This window comes from Haliotis cracherodii, unplaced genomic scaffold (assembly GCF_022045235.1).
Source record: "Haliotis cracherodii isolate W230 unplaced genomic scaffold, xgHalCrac1.p SCAF_7, whole genome shotgun sequence".
NCBI lineage: Eukaryota > Metazoa > Mollusca > Gastropoda > Lepetellida > Haliotidae > Haliotis > Haliotis cracherodii.
In genome coordinates, this window is record NW_027266330.1 from 4,334,836 (window position 1) to 4,353,952 (window position 19,117).

Sequence of the window (19,117 nt, forward strand, 5' to 3'; positions counted from 1 at the left end):
GACTTGTTATTATCAATAATGTCAATCGTGAAGGACGGAAAGCAAATGTTTTTGTTATATCGCACAGTCCACAAAGTAAGCCATGCATCAATGTGTCACTGCTCACCAGTGGCGTGACATATGTTGATTTGGCTACTTCTGCGATATTTAGCGATAATTGATTGATATTTATTTTAGCGATTATCAATCTCTATAATCCATAACGATAGCAAGCCCTAATATTATACCTTTGTGGAGGTCACTTTTTACTGTTTGCCATAACATTGACAATGAAAGTAAAATGGCTTTCATCCTAGTTTTCGTTTGATGCACTAACTCATGGTCCTAGATAACTCTGACTTTCTGTCCTGTCAATCTTGTCTATAATGTTATGCGAATAAACACTGTTCATAAGGTTTCATAATTGTTTTCTGCATATTGACTTTGTACTACTGTCTTGACCCATATCTAAATAAACAGGATAAGATCCATCAGACCACAAATATACTGCTGAAGTATCAGTGTGTCAGATAGAGTGTCTGGGTCTGCTTTGGTTGTAATATGATACAGGTTGTGTGTGATTTGTTGCACCAGACCTCAGCCAAGCAGGCTTAACCTTGCACACCTGTCAATCAAGTCAGCTGTTGCCTACTCACATACAGGTGCTTGTCAATCAACCTGTCGGCTGTCGCCACGGAGATGGATTTGTTAAAGTCATGATCTAGGCCCTTTTGTGTGGTATTGATATGTACTGCATACCTTTTAGTTTTATATATTATAATTGGGTGTGGTTATAATTAGATGCAAATTTTGTTTGTGACAAGATATCTTTGAAGCATTACTCCTCACTAAAACATAAGCAACTTTTGTTTATAACTCTCAAATGATGCAACTACAAACCCAAGTACAGTCAAGTCTCGTTAATCTGACACTCGTTAATCCGACAATCGGCTTTATCCGACACTAATTATGGGAACCGATTAAATCAGTGCTATTTAGACCCGTTAATCCGACAGTCTCGCACTCAGACTCCGACACACCTAATTTGCAACGAAATACCGAAATCACTCATTAATCAGTCTCGTTAATCCGACACAGTGATCAGCGTACTCCGTGGTCATCTGCCGGTGAGTACACAGCCAGTGTTTTCATGCGAGGCGAGGCGGCTGGTAGCTGCATATTACAAAGCTGAAGCAATAAACTTGCTTAACAATAAACAATTAATGCTTTAAATAAAGAAAACAGGATAATTCACATGCTTAGATTACCTCAATCTTATTTAAATCAGATACAAGTTCGCGCTATCGACGAGGACATCCCATTACAAGTCACGTCAGAACAACCTTTCGCGAACTATGACCTACCAATGAAATGACCAACAGGAAGTCAACGTTAGCCACTTAGAAAGCAGCTTTCTTAAGCTTTGGGTACCAGTTTCAAAGTTGCGACTTCCATTCCAGACTATGCTTTTTAAAGTATTTTGAATCTGTCAAACAGTCCGTAACAGTTTTTTGTGTTAAACTTTAGAGGTTGAATGATTAGAAAACATTCCGCCAACAATTTAACATAACAATATGAATATATATTTTATATTTTTTATAACGTGTTTGAATCCTTATCTATCTTGTAGTTGCCCGATTTTCGATCACGAACGTTGATACTACTAAATTTCGTTTATCCGACATACTCGTTAATCCGACACAATTATATGCAACCATCGATGTCGGATTAACGGGACTTGACTGTATGTGAACTCAAATAGAAAAAAAGGTCATGTGACACTGGAGTCCTTGTTGTTTAGGCAATTCAATTTGATGTGTTGTCTCCCTTGTGTGTATCAGGATAAGATGACCATGGATTCCAATCCTCGATTCAGCCTGGTTATGTGCCTAGGTTTATCAACCATACCCATGGGTTTTACCAAAGTTGGTACCATGTTGCTTCACTGCAAGCTTTCCTTGCTCATTAAGCTTAGACACTGTGATCATGGTGGTATGACTGAACTTCAGGTCGAGGTGGCATGAAACCCAACTCTCTCACTCAGTAAACTCACCTGAGCAGTGACCTTGGCTACTTCCGGGAGTGCCTACCCTGGCTTAGCCAGAGAGCAACATTCTTCCAACGTTCTTCACATAGACAGCCATGTTGGAATGTTTGCTATGTCTGCCTGCAGGTTCTTGGCAAGGTGACACTGAAGAAGGAAGAGCTGTACAAGTTCTACAACAAAGACCACTGGTTCTCTCTCACCCCTGCAGACCTAGATGCCGCTGTCAAGGTAAGCACCTGGTTCTCTCTCACCCCTGCAGACCTAGATGCCGCTGTCAAGGTAAGCACCTGGTTCTCTCTCACCCCTGTAGACCTAGATGCCGCTGTCAAGGTAAGCACCTGGTTCTCTGTGCTAGATGCCGCTGTCAAGGTAAGCACCTGGTTCTCTCTCACCCCTGCAGAAGTAGATGCCGCAGTCAAGGTAAGCACCTGGTTCTCTCTCACCCCTGCAGACCTAGATGCTGCTGTCAAGGTAAGCACCTGGTTCTCTCTCTCCCCTGCAGACCTAGATGCCGCAGTCAAGGTAAGCACCTGGTTCTCTCTCACCCCTGCAGACCTAGATGCCGCTGTCAAGGTAAGCACCTGGTTCTCTGTGCTAGATGCCGCTGTCAAGGTAAGCACCTGGTTCTCTCTCACCCCTGCAGACCTAGATGCTGCTGTCAAGGTAAGCACCTGGTTCTCTCTCGCCCCTGCAGACCTAGATGTCGCAGTCAAGGTAAGCACCTGGTTCTCTCTCACCCCTGCAGACCTAGATGCCGCTGTCAAGGTAAGCACCTGTGTTCTGTGTTAGATGCTGCTGTCAAGGTAAGCACCTGTGTTCTGTGTTAAATGCTGATGTCAAATTGAGCATCTGTGTTCTGTGCGAGATGCTAAAGGTGAAGTTTTACATAAATGAATAAAGAATGTTTTAGCCTGAAATGGGGTTTTCCCCATTGGCTGCTGTCATTGTGAGCATATATGTAGATAGCTACTGGTCGATATAAACTTACGTGAACAATTATGGTATGTGGTCATTTGACCTGGGGAGTTTCTGAACTTCCATGTGAGACTTTCATCATTTGTAGATTGATATATGCTGCAACAATCACCTGTGTTGACTAAACTAGAACCTGTCTGTCCTCCAGGGCAAGATCAACATCGAGATCAGGTTTGATGAATACCTCAGCACGGAGCCCGAGTCCTGCCCTACTCACAGGATGGCTGTCAGGTACACTTGTCACTGGCACACCACTGTCCTGTTCTATAACACGATCTTAGCCCTACATTCACACAATGGCTGTCAGGTACACTTGTCACTGACACACCACTGCCCCGTTCTATAACACGATCTTAGCCCTACTCACAGGATGGCTGTCAGGTACCTCTGTATGAACTGACTATGTTGGTATATCTGCTGTCAGGTACCTCTGTATGAACTGACTATACTGGTATATCTGCTGTCAGGTACCTCTGTATGAACTGACAATACTGGTATATCTGCTGTCAGGTACCTCTGTATGAACTGACTATACCGGTATATCTCCTGCCTGGTACCCCTGTATGAACTGACTATACCGGTATATCTCCTGCCCGGTACCCCTGTATGAACTGACTATACCGGTATATCTGCTGTCTGGTACCCTTGTATAACTGACTATACTGGTATATCTGCTGTCGGGTACTCCTGTATAACTGACTATACTGGTATATCTGCTGCCAGGTACCCCTGTATAACTGACTCTACTGGTATATCTGCTGCCGGGTACCCCTGTATAACTGACTCTACTGGTATATCTGCTGCCGGGTACCCCTCTATGAACTGACTAAAACTGGTATATCTGCTGCCAGGTACCAGGTATACTGGTATATCTGCTGCCGGGTAGCCCTGTATAACTGACTATACTGGTATATCTGCTGCCGGGTACCCCTGTATAACTGACTATACTGGTATATCTGCTGCCGGGTACCCCTGTATGAACTGACTATACCGGTATATCTGCTGCCCGGTACCCCTGTATGAACTGACTATACTGGTATATCTGCTGCCTGGTACCCCTGTATGAACTGACTATACCGGTATATCTGCTGTCTGGTACCCCTGTATGAACTGACAATACCGGTATATCTGCTGCCAGGTACCCCTGTATAACTGACTATACTGGTATATCTGCTGCCGGGTACCCCTGTATAACTGACTATACCGGTACATCTCCTGCAGGGTACCCCTGTATAACTGACTATACCGGTATATCTGCTGCAAGGTACCCCTGTATAACTGACTATACTGGTATATCTGCTGCCTGGTACCCCTGTATAACTGACTATACCGGTATATCTGCTGCCTGGTACCCCTGTATAACTGACTATACCGGTATATCTGCTGCCGGGTACCCCTGTATAACTGACTATACTGGTATATCTGTTGCCGGGTACCCCTGTATGAACTGACTATACTGGTATATCTACTGCCTGGTACCCCTGTATAACTGACTATACTGGTATATCTGCTGCCGGGTACCCCTGTATAACTGACTATACTGGTATATCTGCTGCCGGGTACCCCTGTATAACTGACTATACCGGTATATCTGCTGCCTGGTACCCCTGTATAACTGACTATACCGGTATATCTGCTGCCGGGTACCCCTGTATAACTGACTATACTGGTATATCTGTTGCCGGGTACCCCTGTATGAACTGACTATACTGGTATATCTACTGCCTGGTACCCCTGTATAACTGACTATACTGGTATATCTGCTGCCGGGTACCCCTGTATAACTGACTATACTGGTATATCTGCTGCCGGGTACCCCTGTATAACTGACTATACCGGTATATCTGCTGCCGGGTACCCCTGTATAACTGACTATACTGGTATATCTGCTGTCTGGTACCCCTGTATAACTGACTATACCGGTATATCTGCTGCCTGGTACCCCTGTATAACTGACTATACCGGTATATCTGCCTGGGTACCCCTGTATAACTGACTATACTGGTATATCTGTTGCCGGGTACCCCTCTATGAACTGACTATACTGGTATATCTGCTGCCTGGTACCCCTGTATAACTGACTATACTGGTATATCTGCTGCCGGGTACCCCTGTATAACTGACTATACTGGTATATTTGCTGCCGGGTACCCCTGTATGAACTGACTATACTGGTATATCTGCTGCCGGGTACCCCTGTATAACTGACTATACTGGTATATCTGCTGCCGGGTACCCCTGTATGAACTGACTATACTGGTATATCTGCTGCCGGGTACCCCTGTATGAACTGACTATACTGGTATATCTGCTGCCGGGTACCCCTGTATGTACTGACTATACTGGTATATCTCCTGCAGGGTGGTCGAGTGCAGCAACTTGACTGTCATCAACGGCGCCTGCAACCCGTACGTGGTCGTCACTCTCAACCCCAAGTCCCGTCACAAGGAGATCAGGAGGACTGTCGTCAAGAAGAAAACCATCTGCCCACATTATGATGAAACTTTCTTTTTTGATGTGAGTCGGGGTTGTGTGTGTAGACAGTCAGGGTGAGCGGTATAACCGGAATACTGTGATTTGAAATGTTAATGAATACATATCACAAAAACGGAAAAAAACAATACATATTGCATTTGTGAAAATCATGCATTTTTTTCACCTTGTTGGCAAAGTTTGTATCGGTGACAATTCTAAATGGAATTATGAAATTCAGAAGTTAGCAACTTGAATGGCGAACAAATTTGTAGAAAATGTGAGGGTCGAAGTGTGGGCCAATTTTATATTCAGGCTCATAACAAATTACAGATGAAAGAAAACATGTAATATATGGTTGAACGTACCACAATACATGAGTTGTTATTGCAGTAAATTATTTTGGGTACCATTGATTGTACTCCATACTTATAAAATATCTATTTTTTCTCCTAATCTAGAGATGATATACCATATTTTTTTTAGTATTGTGCGCACTTTTTTCCCAAAAAACATAGCTGTGTAGAAGGGGGTGTGCATTATACACGCCATAATGAGTTTTGATGTTTTTTTCACCAAACGCAAAGACATTACCTCGAGCACGTAACACCGGAAATACCAGTTTAGTTTATGAGAAAATACACAAGGTGATCTTAATCCCTGCATATAAAACAATGCCCAGCAGAACAACAAATACTATTTAAATGGTAAAACAGCATGTCTGTTGATTTTTTATCTTAAATTTAAATTTGTACTGACCAAGTTTCGTTTACCCGAATTTTGCTGAAGGGTTACAGTGTTATTTTTCTCTTCACATTATTTTTGAAATTATATGCATATTATACTTGGGAGCGCACTATACTCAAGAAAATATGGTACCTGAATCACTAAATATTTTTTCAGTATTTTCCAAATTTAATCAAGAAAGTGGTATTCTTCAGGTGAATTTAGACATTTTTTCCAAGCTGAGCTAACAATACCATTCAGAAACAAAGAGGTGTGGGATGTTGTTCTTTCTAGCACTTTTCTTACTTCACCAACTTGAATGACATTAAAATCTGCTGACACTGCAGATTTCATGTTGCTGTATAATCTGCCATGTAGCATGGTACCGTGTAGATTTATTCACCTATTTTCATAATATCAGGGGCATTTGGGTAGACTAGCAGTTAAAGCATTCGATCGTCACGCCGAAGACCCAGGTTTCGATTCCCGACATGGGTACAATGTCCATTTCTGGTGTCCCCCGCCGTTATATTGCTGGAATTTTGCTAAAAGTGGCATAAAACCATACTCACTCACTCATAATATCAACTCAGGGAAAGATGCAACAACTTCCACACATTCACTACCCAGTGTAAAATTAGGAAAATGAAAAGGCCTGAATGAGAATCGGTATATGTTACCATGGTTACCCTATACATGTGTGACATCAGCTTATCATCCAATGTGTTGCCACACCCTACTTCCATCCATCACATTTTGTTTCTGGAGCAGAACTAAAAAAACATGAGAGATATCTTAGCCAAACTTGGTACGTAGATAGGTCTAATGGTGAACTGGTGTCTTTTGATTGTTTGGTATTTTGGAAACGATTATTTTTCAAGCTTCCATTGCAGCGACTTTGATTTAGACTGAAAATGGCGGTAGTGCTTGTTTCCAGACTAGACCTTAAAAACCGTACAATATTTCTTCCCTTGCATACAACTGGACATGTCATACTGGTGGGGGACTTGAGTATTTCATGCTTGTTGTTGTTGCAGCTGGAGAACAAGGGACAGAACCACGACAGGAAGCTGTACTGCTTTGAAGATGCCTTCAGTGGAGACCTGAGGTAATGTAAGACCGACAGGAGTCACTGTAGTACCTGGACACATCTACCAGTGGAGACCTGAGGTAATGTAAGACAGATAGGAGTCCCTGTAGTACCTGGACACATCTACCAGTGGAGACCTGAGGTAATGTAAGACCCATAGGAGTCACTGTAGTACCTGGACACATCTACCAGTGGAGACCTGAGGTAATGTAAGACCCATAGGAGTCACTGTAGTACCTGGACACATCTACCAGTAGAGACCTGAGGTAATGTAAGACCGATAGGAGTCACTGTAGTACCTGGACACATCTACCAGTGGAGACCTGAGGTAATGTAAGACCGATAGGAGTCACTGTAGTACCTGGACACATCTACCAGTGGAGACCTGAGGTAATGTAAGACCGATAGGAGTCCCTGTAGTACCTGGACACTTCTACCAGTGGTCGAAAGCATGAGCATCCATCATGCCTTGATTCATAGCAGAATGTCATGCATTCACCAGGGGGGAGATGGTTCTGTAGGAAAGATGGTCATTGTCATGATGTAAATAAGTTAAACAGTGTTATGATATACGTTTGATAATATAGATCAATGTGCAATATCATTTAATTGCACTGACGTTCCTCAAATACATATCCCAGGCTGTCCTTAATGTATGAGCTCCAGTTCTTTAAACTTCTTTAATTAAGACTTCAATCTGTTTTGGGTTTATGCAAAGTGTGCACACTGATCTTTAAGTTTATTCTGCAAAATATGTTGTATGCAAAAAAAGTCAACAATAGTAACTCCACAGAATGTTTATTTAGTCATTTACACAAAAAACATTGATTATGCCAAATCAATGGCATCATTCAGTTCTATGATGCCACACAAGCCCTGCCAACTCTGTTATCAACCAATCAGGACACAGAAGTCCGCTAGTGGGTGCAGCCCAATCTTTCCCGGTATATGTTTCATAAATGCCAAAAAATTGCTTTGTTTAAGAATCGACTTTCACTTTGTGGGAGTTCCTTGGAGTTCGAACTTGGAGAGTGAATCCCTAACATTTTGATCGTCAGAGCTTGCGACATCATATAGTGTTTGGAAAATGGAAAAGACGTATTTCGTGTAAACTTCATATTAAGAACAAATTATGAGCCAATGAAATGGCAAGAATCACTTGTAATTTATTTGTTGGGATTTATTATTTTCTGAAGACCAGCATAATTCTCTTGTATTATGCCTATTGTATGTCCCCCATGCCTATGGTAAGCCTACAGTTTAACTATTCCTACAGTATATCCTGTGTTTGCAGTATATCCGTGTGGCACGATGACTCCCTTGTGTTTGCAGTATATCCGTGTGGCATGACGACTCCCTTGTGTCCCGAGAGGTCCTGGGCAATATATTCCGTGGATCTTTCCTGGGGGAGGTGAAGATTCCGCTCCACGGCCTGGACACCAACTTCCCCCACAGTGCCTGGTAGGTGTCACTCCGTAACCATGGTAACTGTAGTCGGGGTGATTGTAATCCTGATGACTGGGTTGCCTACAACAAAGCATGCAGATGTAATTGATTAAAGTCTGTCCATTATCACTGAACATATGATGAACTGTCACTACAAATTAAATGAAAATTCAACAATAGTTCCTTCACACACCTCAGATGGAAATAGAAAGCAAATTTGACAAAAGCACTGTTTGTAAAATATCATTTTTAAATGTAATTAAATTCTTTTTTTTGCCAGCAGACTGTGACACCATTTATGTCGGTCCTTATTTCATGTCTTATCACTTTAAAAATTCCCAATTAAGATCTATACATGTACTGTTGAAGACCTAGATCTCTGGTAACAGTAGTTTGTCCTCTTGCATGTCAATGAAATGAACAGCTGATTCTGGTAGATGCGCATGCTAGAGGATCTATACTCTGATGCCCAAAACTCCCCCATTTTCAATGAGCCATGCTTTCGTAAGTAACGGTAATTTTCAATCTTGATGACAGATCGATCAAAGTCAGATAATTTGGTATCTTTATAAAGCATGTGTTTGTGTTGGTCAGATTATGTCGTCAGCTGTGACGTCTAATCCAATGCCCTGGCACGCCTCTGCCGAATGTGGCCATGCAATTTCCAGTTTCCTGCGCGAATATTGTTGCGACACGCAGTCTAAGGATTAAGAAATCAAAATTCACAAGTGAAGAATACAGTCTGTACGATTTTCAACACGGCTGACCACACAATCATAAGTTTACTCACGATCAAGCCTGGAGGGCAGTCCGCCGAGTAATCCAAGATGGCGTCGCACATAGCTCAAATGATGGAACTGTGCCTGACAAACTACTTACGGATTGTTCGTCCAAATGTTTGTCAGTGATGTTCTCAACATAAGGACACATTTTCTCAAACATTCTCAAACATTACTGTTCCAAGTTGGTTTATCGTCACTCTCCTCTTTCTGTGTGAAGCACGCAGCGTAATAGGATGCAGCAGTAATCTCCCTTGGCCTTGTCAGTGCATCAAACACTGTTTGCAGGAGGACTGTTTTGGTCTTGGATGACACCATTTTGGATGCTGTATTGTGGAAGTGACTGCATGCTTTCCATTTCGGAAGGAGTTATATCGCCCAGCTGTACGTTTGCTCGATCACCCACCCTCCTGAACATGCCTCTCAGGTCAATCACGCCGCTTCAGAAACCATTTGGGGTGGTCATATTATCATCCTCGGATTGAAATATTGTTGATCATAACCTCTTATAATGTTCCTAACCTTGCCTAAAGGGGGGCTTCTGTACCTCTGGTCCTTCAGTGTCACTGTATTTGCCCTGACAGGTACAGTCTACAAGCCAGGGAGAGTTTACGCCAGACCTCGGCCAACCTGGGCTCTCTCCGTCTCAACATCTCCTACACTGCCGACTACGTGTTCCTGTCTCACTACTACAATGATCTCCGGTCTCTGCTTCTCCACTCAATAGACGTCCAGGTGAGTACCCCCTCGCTGTGTGCTGCTTCAGTCTGCCGACTTGTGTCCATCGTGCAAGAATCTGCTCGTCATGGATATAAATCCAAGATTCACCACTACTTAATCGGCACGGTTTTTATTAGCACTACTTTTATCAGCACTACTTTTATTGGCACTACTTTTATCGACACTACATTTATTGGCACTTCTTTTATTGACACTACATTGTCAGCACTACTTTTGTCAGCACTACTTTTATTAGCTCTACTTTTATCGATACTACTTTTATCAGCACTACTTTATTGATCCTGAACATCCGAAACATCACACATCTTCTTGACTGAAGACATATCTAGATCACACTCGAACGGGGACAGGACAGTCAAAGCATCCTTTCCGTAAGACAGACGGCAAGCTGTAGTTTTGGACAGGTCAGATCGGTATCAGCATGCGTTTTACTCATGAAAGTTCTGCGAAGACTGTTCGTTCCACTCTTACGATCTACTACAGTCCAGATCGGGACCTTGTTCCTTCTCATCATGGGATTACAGATCAGATTGTATTCGGGATCATGTTCAAGCCTACCCTCCTCATCCTTCCTGTCAGGAACGGTTTGATCTCTATGATATGAGAGACAGTAGCGTACAACTTTACCTACATCTTGGGATCACAGAACTCAGTTGTGGATTTTCAGACCTTAAGACAGGCCATGACCACAGAAAGAGAAGCTCGGGATGTCATGTGATCAGTTAGGCGGGGAAGCAAGAGCACAGTCTGGGGTAGCAATGATTATGGCTGAGAGGTGTTAGGGCATGTTTGTAAGCATAGACCAGACGAGAACAAGCAGCTACACACACACACACACACACACACACACACACATGCATGCACGTCGCAAGGTAAGTGCAAAAAATGTGACATTAGACCACCTTTGACCTCACCTCAGGATATAGGTAACGGATCGGGTTGCATGGGTTTTGCTGATGTTCTGCTCTTCATTTCATGACGCAGAGTTGCGTCCCATTGCCATGACAGGATCCCTTCCTTGGTGATGGGCTTGATTTCCAGATTTGCCTGATAATGAACCTAGTTAGTCAGCACAATTGCCTGCTTGTGGAGAAACACCTATGTCACCCTGGCACGGGCCTTCATTCCACATTGAAATACTGATCATGGCATTAAAATCAACACACAGATTAAGTAATAGATTTGGTGACAAATAGATTGGGTTTTTTTCACCTCATACTTAGCTGAGAACAAAAACACATTCAGATTTGCCATTACTTTCTCCAGAAGTGTGGAATGAATCTGAATTGATGTGACTGGTAACATGTGTACATAAGTAAGTGACGTTGGTAACAGGTGACTTCGTAACGTGTGTCTTCTGTTTTAGCCCATCTCCTGCACGTCTGTATACCTACTCGGTGAGGTGGTCGAGCACCGCCAGGACGCAGCACAACCTCTAGTCAGACTGTTCCTGGAGCATGGAAAAATAGTCCCCCTAGTCTCCGCTCTTGCCAAATGGGAAATAGAAAAGACGACGTGAGTTTGAGGCAGAGTTCCAGAGCATTGGAGTTTTTACTCTAGGGTTTCTATTTTAATTGGGTTATTACATTTTTCATTGGGTAACCAATATTTTTTCATCATCTATTCATCACTCTATTGGGTTTTTGCCCAAACTTAGTGTACATTTTAAGATTTTACAAAATGAAATAATGTTTTAGATGTACATATATAACTGTTCTAAATATATAGGCTAGACTCGGAAAGTTAATAAGCTCGTAATTGTGTTTCGGAAATTAGCCTCTTAGTCTGCATGCTGAAAAAGCTTCATTGGGTATTTACGTGTGCAGTTTTTATACATTTGAATTTTTCATTAAATGCTGCTTATCTGGAGCTCTGGTAAAGAACAAACTATTATACAGGTCATCAGACTCCCTGTCCACCCTCATTGTGTTTTTAATCTAAGTATTCCTACACCAAACTTGTGAGAGGCTGCTTTAGATACCAGTCACTGGATTGCCTGGTCCAGACTTAGTTATTTTAAGGCCATCGTCATTTAGCTGGAATATAGTTTGTGAAAAACAAACAAAACAGACAAAGACTTTTATGGGCGTTAGTTCGCAATAATGACTGCAAATGCTTGGTGCGAATAGCACTGACAAACCAAGAGACAAATTTCAAACAAACTCTGGACTTTGACCTCACTTGATGATCACCAGAGTGAATTAATAGATATCAATAACGTGAGTTTTAAGTTTCTGGTTCTGAATTCAGACGTGTGTGTTGAAGTTTTGTATTTCACCTTTACAGAGATGCCAATACTTTCTTCCGTGGGAATACCCTGGTGACGAAGCTGATAGATGAGCTGATGAAGCTGGTGGGCCTGCCGTACCTGCACGACACCCTCAAGACCATCATTGACAAGGTCAGGGCATCGCCTGTAGTCAGATGTGTATCACATTTGCATTGTTGCATGCTACTGGTTAGAGGATCCGACAACTTGTCAAGGTGGACAAAATACACAGAGTTACATACTTGTCAGTATTAGCTAAAACCGAGGAGTAGAAACAAACGTGTTTCTTCTTCTGTGTTGTAATGTGGGCTGCTGATGTTGCAGATATTTGAGGAGAGGAAGCTGTGTGAGGTGGACCCCGGCCGGATGAAGGAAGGGGCTTCACTGGAGGAAAGCATGGTGAGATATCACTTGTACAGCATCACTACTCACCCGTGAACAGATCCTCCTCTTAAGTATAGTAAACATGTAAACACGAGGGAGCTTCCAGACTTCCAAGTGTTTACATTTTCAACCCAAACTAAGGGATACTGTTTTCTCTGGCTTATAAACCTTCTAAATGCAAGAAAAAAGTGAAAAAATGGAGATACCTTATATTGAAACAATACAGTGTGTCGCAGCGTGAAAAGAATTTGATCAAAGAATGCGAGAGATAAAACACAATCAGCATGGACCAACTGGAGTCATGACATGTAAAATTGAACAACTTTTCTTCACCTGCCCTGATGGTTCAGTGGGAAAAGAGTGCGTTAAAACACTACACACGGTATGTGAGGTTGCAGGTTCAATTCCCATCATCCATAATGAAAAAGTTTCTTTTCTTGTCTACGATTTTAGAACATTGGACTTTGGAAACACAAAGTCCAATTTTCATCTGCTATACAACTCATCAGGTCTTAACAGGAAAACGTAAAACCTAATACCAGGTCTTATCAGGAAAAAGTAAAACCTAATAATAGGTCTTACCAGAAAAAAGTAAAACCTCAAACCAGTTCTAACCAGGAAAAAGTAAAACCTCATCAGGTCTTACCAGGAAAAAGTAAAACCTTATACCAGTTCTAACCAGGAAAAAGTAAAACCTCATCAGGTCTTACCAGGAAAAAGTAAAACCTCAAACCAGGTCTTACCAGGAAAAAGTAAAACCTCAAACAAGGTTTATCCAGGAAAAAGTAAAACCTCATCAGGTCTTACCAGGAAAAAGTAAAACCTCATCAGGTCTTACCTGGAAAAAGTAAAACCTCAAACCAGGTCTTACCAGGAAAAAGTAAAACCTCAAACAAGGTTTATCCAGGAAAAAGTAAAACCTCAAACCAGGTCTTACCAGGAGAAAGTAAAACCTCATACCAGGTCTTACCAGGTAAAAGTAAAACCTCAAACCAGGTCTTACCAGGAAAAAGTAAAACCTCAAACCAGGTCTTTCCAGGAAAGCGTAAAACCTAATACCAGGTCTTATCAGGAAAAAGTAAAACCTAATAATAGGTCTTACCAGGAAAACGTAAAACCTAATACCAGGTCTTATCAGAAAAAAGTAAAACCTCAAACCAGGTCTTACCAGGAAAAAGTAAAACCTCATACCAGTTCTAACCAGGAAAAAGTAAAACCTCATCAGGTCTTACCAGGAAAAAGTAAAACCTCAAACCAGGTCTTACCAGGAAAAAGTAAAACCTCAAACCAGGTCTTACCAAGAAAAAATAAAACCACACTCCAGGTCTTACCAGGAAAAAGTAAAACCTCAAACCAGGTCTTACCAAGAAAAACTAAAACTTCATACCAGGTCTTACCAGGAAGATGTAAAACCTCAAACCAGGTCTTACCAGGAAAAACTAAAACCTCATACCAGGTCTAACCAGGAAAAAGCAAAACCTCATACCTCCCAACATGCCCAAGAGGTGGTTACAAAGTTAAGACTGGTCAATATCTATGATAGTTTATGCTAACAATACAATAACATCAGACATCAGTGTATACAGATATGTGTTGGAGGCCAGGTATTGCGAGTGGTGGGACAATACACCGAAGCATTGGTGGATTTTCAAATTCTCGATACAAGTATAGATCATAGTCGCTCACTGAGTAAAAAGTATTGATTCTTTCCTTAATTTTTTTGTTGAATAAGTGTTACACCAAACACTAAGTACCAGTGAAAATGAGCAGTGAAAATGTAAATAGTTTCATCCGTTGCTCCATACCTGACACTGCCAACTGTTAATCATTAGTGTGCCAGGTATTTGGCAATCCTGTCTGTGAAAAAGATGACTTACGCACCACACATAAGTGTACATGCAAGTATTGCGATACGTATCAGATCGTGAGCAAGGTATCAGGTCTAGGATCGCACAGTTGGTGTATTGTCCCAGCCCTTGGTATGTGCCTGATTTGGAAAAGTCCAAATGGTTCATGATGCATGGTTTGGTGGGGGAGGTTTTAGGGAATTCAGGTGGGGATGGGCTGCTTCTGTGTATGCATCTCTCTAGTTGATTGTAACAGCAGATGTGTGAATGTTGGACAGGGTAATCTGAAGGAGTACGTGGTATCCATCGTCGAGGCCATCACTGGGTCTGCACTGGTCTGCCCCACCATCATGAGGGAGGTGTTCCACGCCGTCAAGGAGGCCGCCATGATGCACTATGATGGTAGGTGATGTGCAATAAGATGGTAGGTGATATGCAATAAGATGGTAGGTGATATGCAATGTGATGGTAGGTGATATGCAATAAGATGGTAGGTGATATGCAATAAGATGGTAGGTGATATGCAATAAGATGGTAGGTGATATGCAATAAGATGGTAGGTGATATGCAATGTGATGGTAGGTGATATGCAATAAGATGGTAGGTGATATGCAATAAGATGGTAGGTGATATGCAATAAGATGGTAGGTGATATGCAATGTGATGGTAGGTGATATGCAATAAGATGGTAGGTGATATGCAATCAGATGGTAGGTGATATGCAATGTGATGGTAGGTGATGTGCAATAAGATGGTAGGTGATATGCAATAAGATGGTAGGTGATATGCAATAAGATGGTAGGTGATATGCAATAAGATGGTAGGTGATATGCAATAAGATGGTAGGTGATATGCAATAAGATGGTAGGTGATATGCAATAAGATGGTAGGTGATATGCAATCAGATGGTAGGTGATATGCAATGTGATGGTAGGTGATGTGCAATAAGATGGTAGGTGATATGCAATAAGATGGTAGGTGATATGCAATGTGATGGTAGGTGATATGCAATAAGATGGTAGGTGATGTGCAATAAGATGGTAGGTGATATAATGTGAGGTGAAATGGGGATTAACGTGGCATTCAAGGTTATTGCACTTATATAGCGATGTGCATGCAAATGTGTATGTCTGGCTGCGTGTACTGGCTCACTCACTCACTCACTCACTCACTCACTCACTCACTCACTCACTCTGCTGATGCTGAAATCAATCACCCTCTGTTTCCAGGCAGTCCAACCATCAAGTACAGGGTCGTCAGCAGTTTCGTCTTCCTCCGATTCTTTGCGCCTGCCATCCTAGGGCCAAAACTGTTTGACCTGCGAACAGACACAGCGGTGAGTTCTCAGTACATGCTCTAATAATTTGTCAGTTTTCATCAAGATTATAAGATGATATAAATGATGCCATCAGACTGCATGTCATCAGGTCAAGACAGCGGGGATGATGATGCTGTGTATGTGTTTGACTTTCTATAACTCCGGTGGTGGTGGTGGTGGGGATGGTTGTAGTGATGATAATGATGGTTGTGATGATGATGATGATGATGATGATGCTGATGCTGTGTATGTGTCTGACTTTCTGTAACTCCTGTACATTATGTTGCAGGACATGCTGGTACATCGAACCCTCACGTTAGTGTCAAAAGTCATCCAAGGTCTTGTCAACCTCATCAGCTCCAACTCTGTGAGTAAAAGAAATGTCCCACCGTCTCTTAAGCATACACAAGGACAACACATAATCAGTCATGTTGTCAAGCTATGTATCAAATGCAGAATGTCCTGATGTGCAAACATTTCAATTCTAATTAAATTACATGCATACATCATGTGAGATTCATGAGAGTTGACTGCTTTTGTTAAAATGGATATCTGGAGACCAGTATCCGATATCAGAATCTTAAATCTGTGTTGTGTGTTTGTCTGCAGATGCCTTTCAACCTGAAGGAAGAATACATGGTGCCTGTGTTCGACTGTCTGTCCGAAGACACACACATGGACGCAGTCCGAATGGTAGGTGTTCCTTGTAGCTAAACGTTACATGTACAAGAACAATGATTCAAGAAATGATTGCATGTACAATATATTCTGTAAGCCACCTGAAAAAACAATATTTGTTTGTTTCTAATTGATAAGTTTGTTTCTTGGAATCCAGCATTCTTGAACTAAGTATACCTATGATCATGATGATGTACCTGTTACCATGGATACAGTTCCTGGATATTACATGAATATGTATCCTTGGTAACAGTTCCTAGATATTATGTTGGTGTGTTTGCTCATTTTATACCTGTTTCCATGGTTACAGTTCCTAGATATTAAATTAAATAATGATCCTGTCCCGGTTTCAGTTCCTGGACATTGTCTCCTCCAGAACAGGGGCCTACTCAAAGAACATCGAAGCTCCAATAGTACTCAAAGAAGGGTAAGCCAGCTGAGTATGCCGATGTTCTTATGATTAGCATATCATGCTATGAGTTGTTGCATACAGCACAGTTATTTTGGAACAGAGAATACTTCTACACTGATTCTCTACTTCCAAATAATTATGCTGTTGGCATTAACTCACGCATTTGAATTGTACCCAACACCAGATAAATTGTTGACAAAACATGAGCCAGGAGACATTGTATTGCTTCTTTGTTGGTGACATTATATATTCACTTATGAGGGAAAGATGGACATTAAGCTGACATGAGTGATGTGACTGCTCAGTGATATACAAAAGGAGATTAAGCCAACTGACTCTATGCATTATTATAGTGATACATTCTACCAACCCCGCTGCTCAGATTGTTTCCAAGTCAAGGTACTCTATGACCTATATGTTGGTGTCTTCCAGGGTTATGATCAAGCGAGCTCAAGGCAGAAACAAGATTGGTCGTAAAAACTTCAAGAGAAGATACTTCTGCCTGACCAACCAGTACCTGTCTTATGCCAAGTCCAAGAGTGAGTAAACCAGTACCTGTCGTATGCCATGTCCTAGAGTAGGTTTTCTTGTACCTGTCCTATGCCATGTCCTAGAGTAAGTCATCCAGTACCTGTCCTATGCCATGTCCAAGAGTAAGTCATCCAGTACCTGTCCTATGCCAAGTCCTAGAGTAAGTCATCCAGTACCTGTCCTATACCAAGTCCTAGAGTAAGTCATCCAGTACCTGTCCTATGCCATGTCCAAGAGTAAGTCATCCAGTACTTGTCCTATGCCAAGTCCTAGAGTAAGTCATCCAGTACCTGTCCTATACCAAGTCCTAGAGTAAGTCATCCAGTACCTGTCCTATGCCATGTCCAAGAGTAAGTCATCCAGTACCTGTCCTATGCCAAGTCCAAGAGTAAGTCATACAGTACCTGTCCTATGCCAAGTCCAAGAGTAAGTCATACAGTACCTGTCCTATGCCAAGTCCTAGAGTAAGTCATACAGTACCTGTCCTATGCCAAGTCCAAGAGTAAGTCATCCAGTACTTGTCCTATGCCAAGTCCAAGAGTAAGTCATACAGTACCTGTCCTATGCCAAGTCCAAGAGTAAGTCAGTCGGTATGCATTTTACAGAGGAGAAGGTGTTTAACATCTGTATTTATTTGACAGCGGAGAAGCCTCTATGTAGTATTCCAATAGAAGATATCCTAGCTGTGGAACGACTTCAAGAGAATTCCTTCAAAATGAACTATGTGAGTAGTGGTCTTTTGATTGAAGAACATTGTCTACCTGTGACTCTATCTCTCTATCTGTGACTATGTGTTTGTCTGTGATGGCCTGTCTATCTGTAACAGTGTCTATCTGTGACTGTGTGTCTATTTGTGACTGTGTGTCTATCTGTGACTGTGTCTATCAGTGACTTAATCTATCTGTGACTGCCTCTTTATTTGTGACTGCCTGTCTATCTGTTACAGTGTCTATCTGTGACTGTCTATCTGTTACAGTGTCTATCTGTGACTGTCTATCTGTAACAGTGTCCATCTGTGACTGTCTATCTGTTACAGTGTCTATCTGTGACTGTCTATCTGTAACAGTGTCTATCTGTGACTGTCTATCTGTTACAGTGTCTATCTGTGACTGTCTATCTGTAACAGTGTCTATCTGTGACTGTCTATCTGTTACAGTGTCTATCTGTGACTGTCTATCTGTTACAGTGTCTATCTGTGACTGTCTATCTGTAACAGTGTCTATCTGTGACTGTCTATCTGTTACAGTGTCTATCTGTCACTGTCTATCTGTTACAGTGTCTATCTGTGACTGTCTATCTGTAACAGTGTCCATCTGTGACTGTCTATCTGTAACAGTGTCTATCTGTGACTGTCTATCTGTTACAGTGTCTATCTGTGACTGTCTATCTGTTACAGTGTCTATCTGTGACTGTCTATCTGTAA

General features: G+C 41.9%; 1 protein-coding gene across 5 annotated transcripts in view; it reads left to right on the forward strand.

Moving 5' to 3' along the window:
• Positions 1 to 19,117, forward strand: part of LOC139447649 (ras GTPase-activating protein 3-like) — a 38,379-nt gene that overhangs the window by 4,393 nt on the left and 14,869 nt on the right. For 2 of the 5 annotated variants that reach the window (XM_071229070.1, XM_071229071.1), the window contains exons 4-19: positions 2,153 to 2,254; positions 3,150 to 3,232; positions 5,362 to 5,518; positions 7,237 to 7,307; positions 8,622 to 8,750; positions 10,099 to 10,249; positions 11,622 to 11,770; positions 12,542 to 12,656; positions 12,849 to 12,923; positions 15,034 to 15,157; positions 15,985 to 16,091; positions 16,363 to 16,440; positions 16,683 to 16,766; positions 17,105 to 17,178; positions 17,596 to 17,702; positions 18,336 to 18,418. In XM_071229070.1, the coding sequence (XP_071085171.1) occupies positions 2,153 to 2,254; positions 3,150 to 3,232; positions 5,362 to 5,518; positions 7,237 to 7,307; positions 8,622 to 8,750; positions 10,099 to 10,249; positions 11,622 to 11,770; positions 12,542 to 12,656; positions 12,849 to 12,923; positions 15,034 to 15,157; positions 15,985 to 16,091; positions 16,363 to 16,440; positions 16,683 to 16,766; positions 17,105 to 17,178; positions 17,596 to 17,702; positions 18,336 to 18,418 (1,689 nt within the window). Of the gene's footprint in view, positions 1 to 2,152; positions 2,255 to 2,652; positions 2,690 to 2,754; positions 2,792 to 3,149; positions 3,233 to 3,363; positions 3,383 to 5,361; positions 5,519 to 7,236; positions 7,308 to 8,621; positions 8,751 to 10,098; positions 10,250 to 11,621; positions 11,771 to 12,541; positions 12,657 to 12,848; positions 12,924 to 15,033; positions 15,158 to 15,984; positions 16,092 to 16,362; positions 16,441 to 16,682; positions 16,767 to 17,104; positions 17,179 to 17,595; positions 17,703 to 18,335; positions 18,419 to 19,117 lie in introns of those variants that run through there. The other 3 variants (XM_071229073.1, XM_071229072.1, XM_071229074.1) reach the window with 3 other exon arrangements.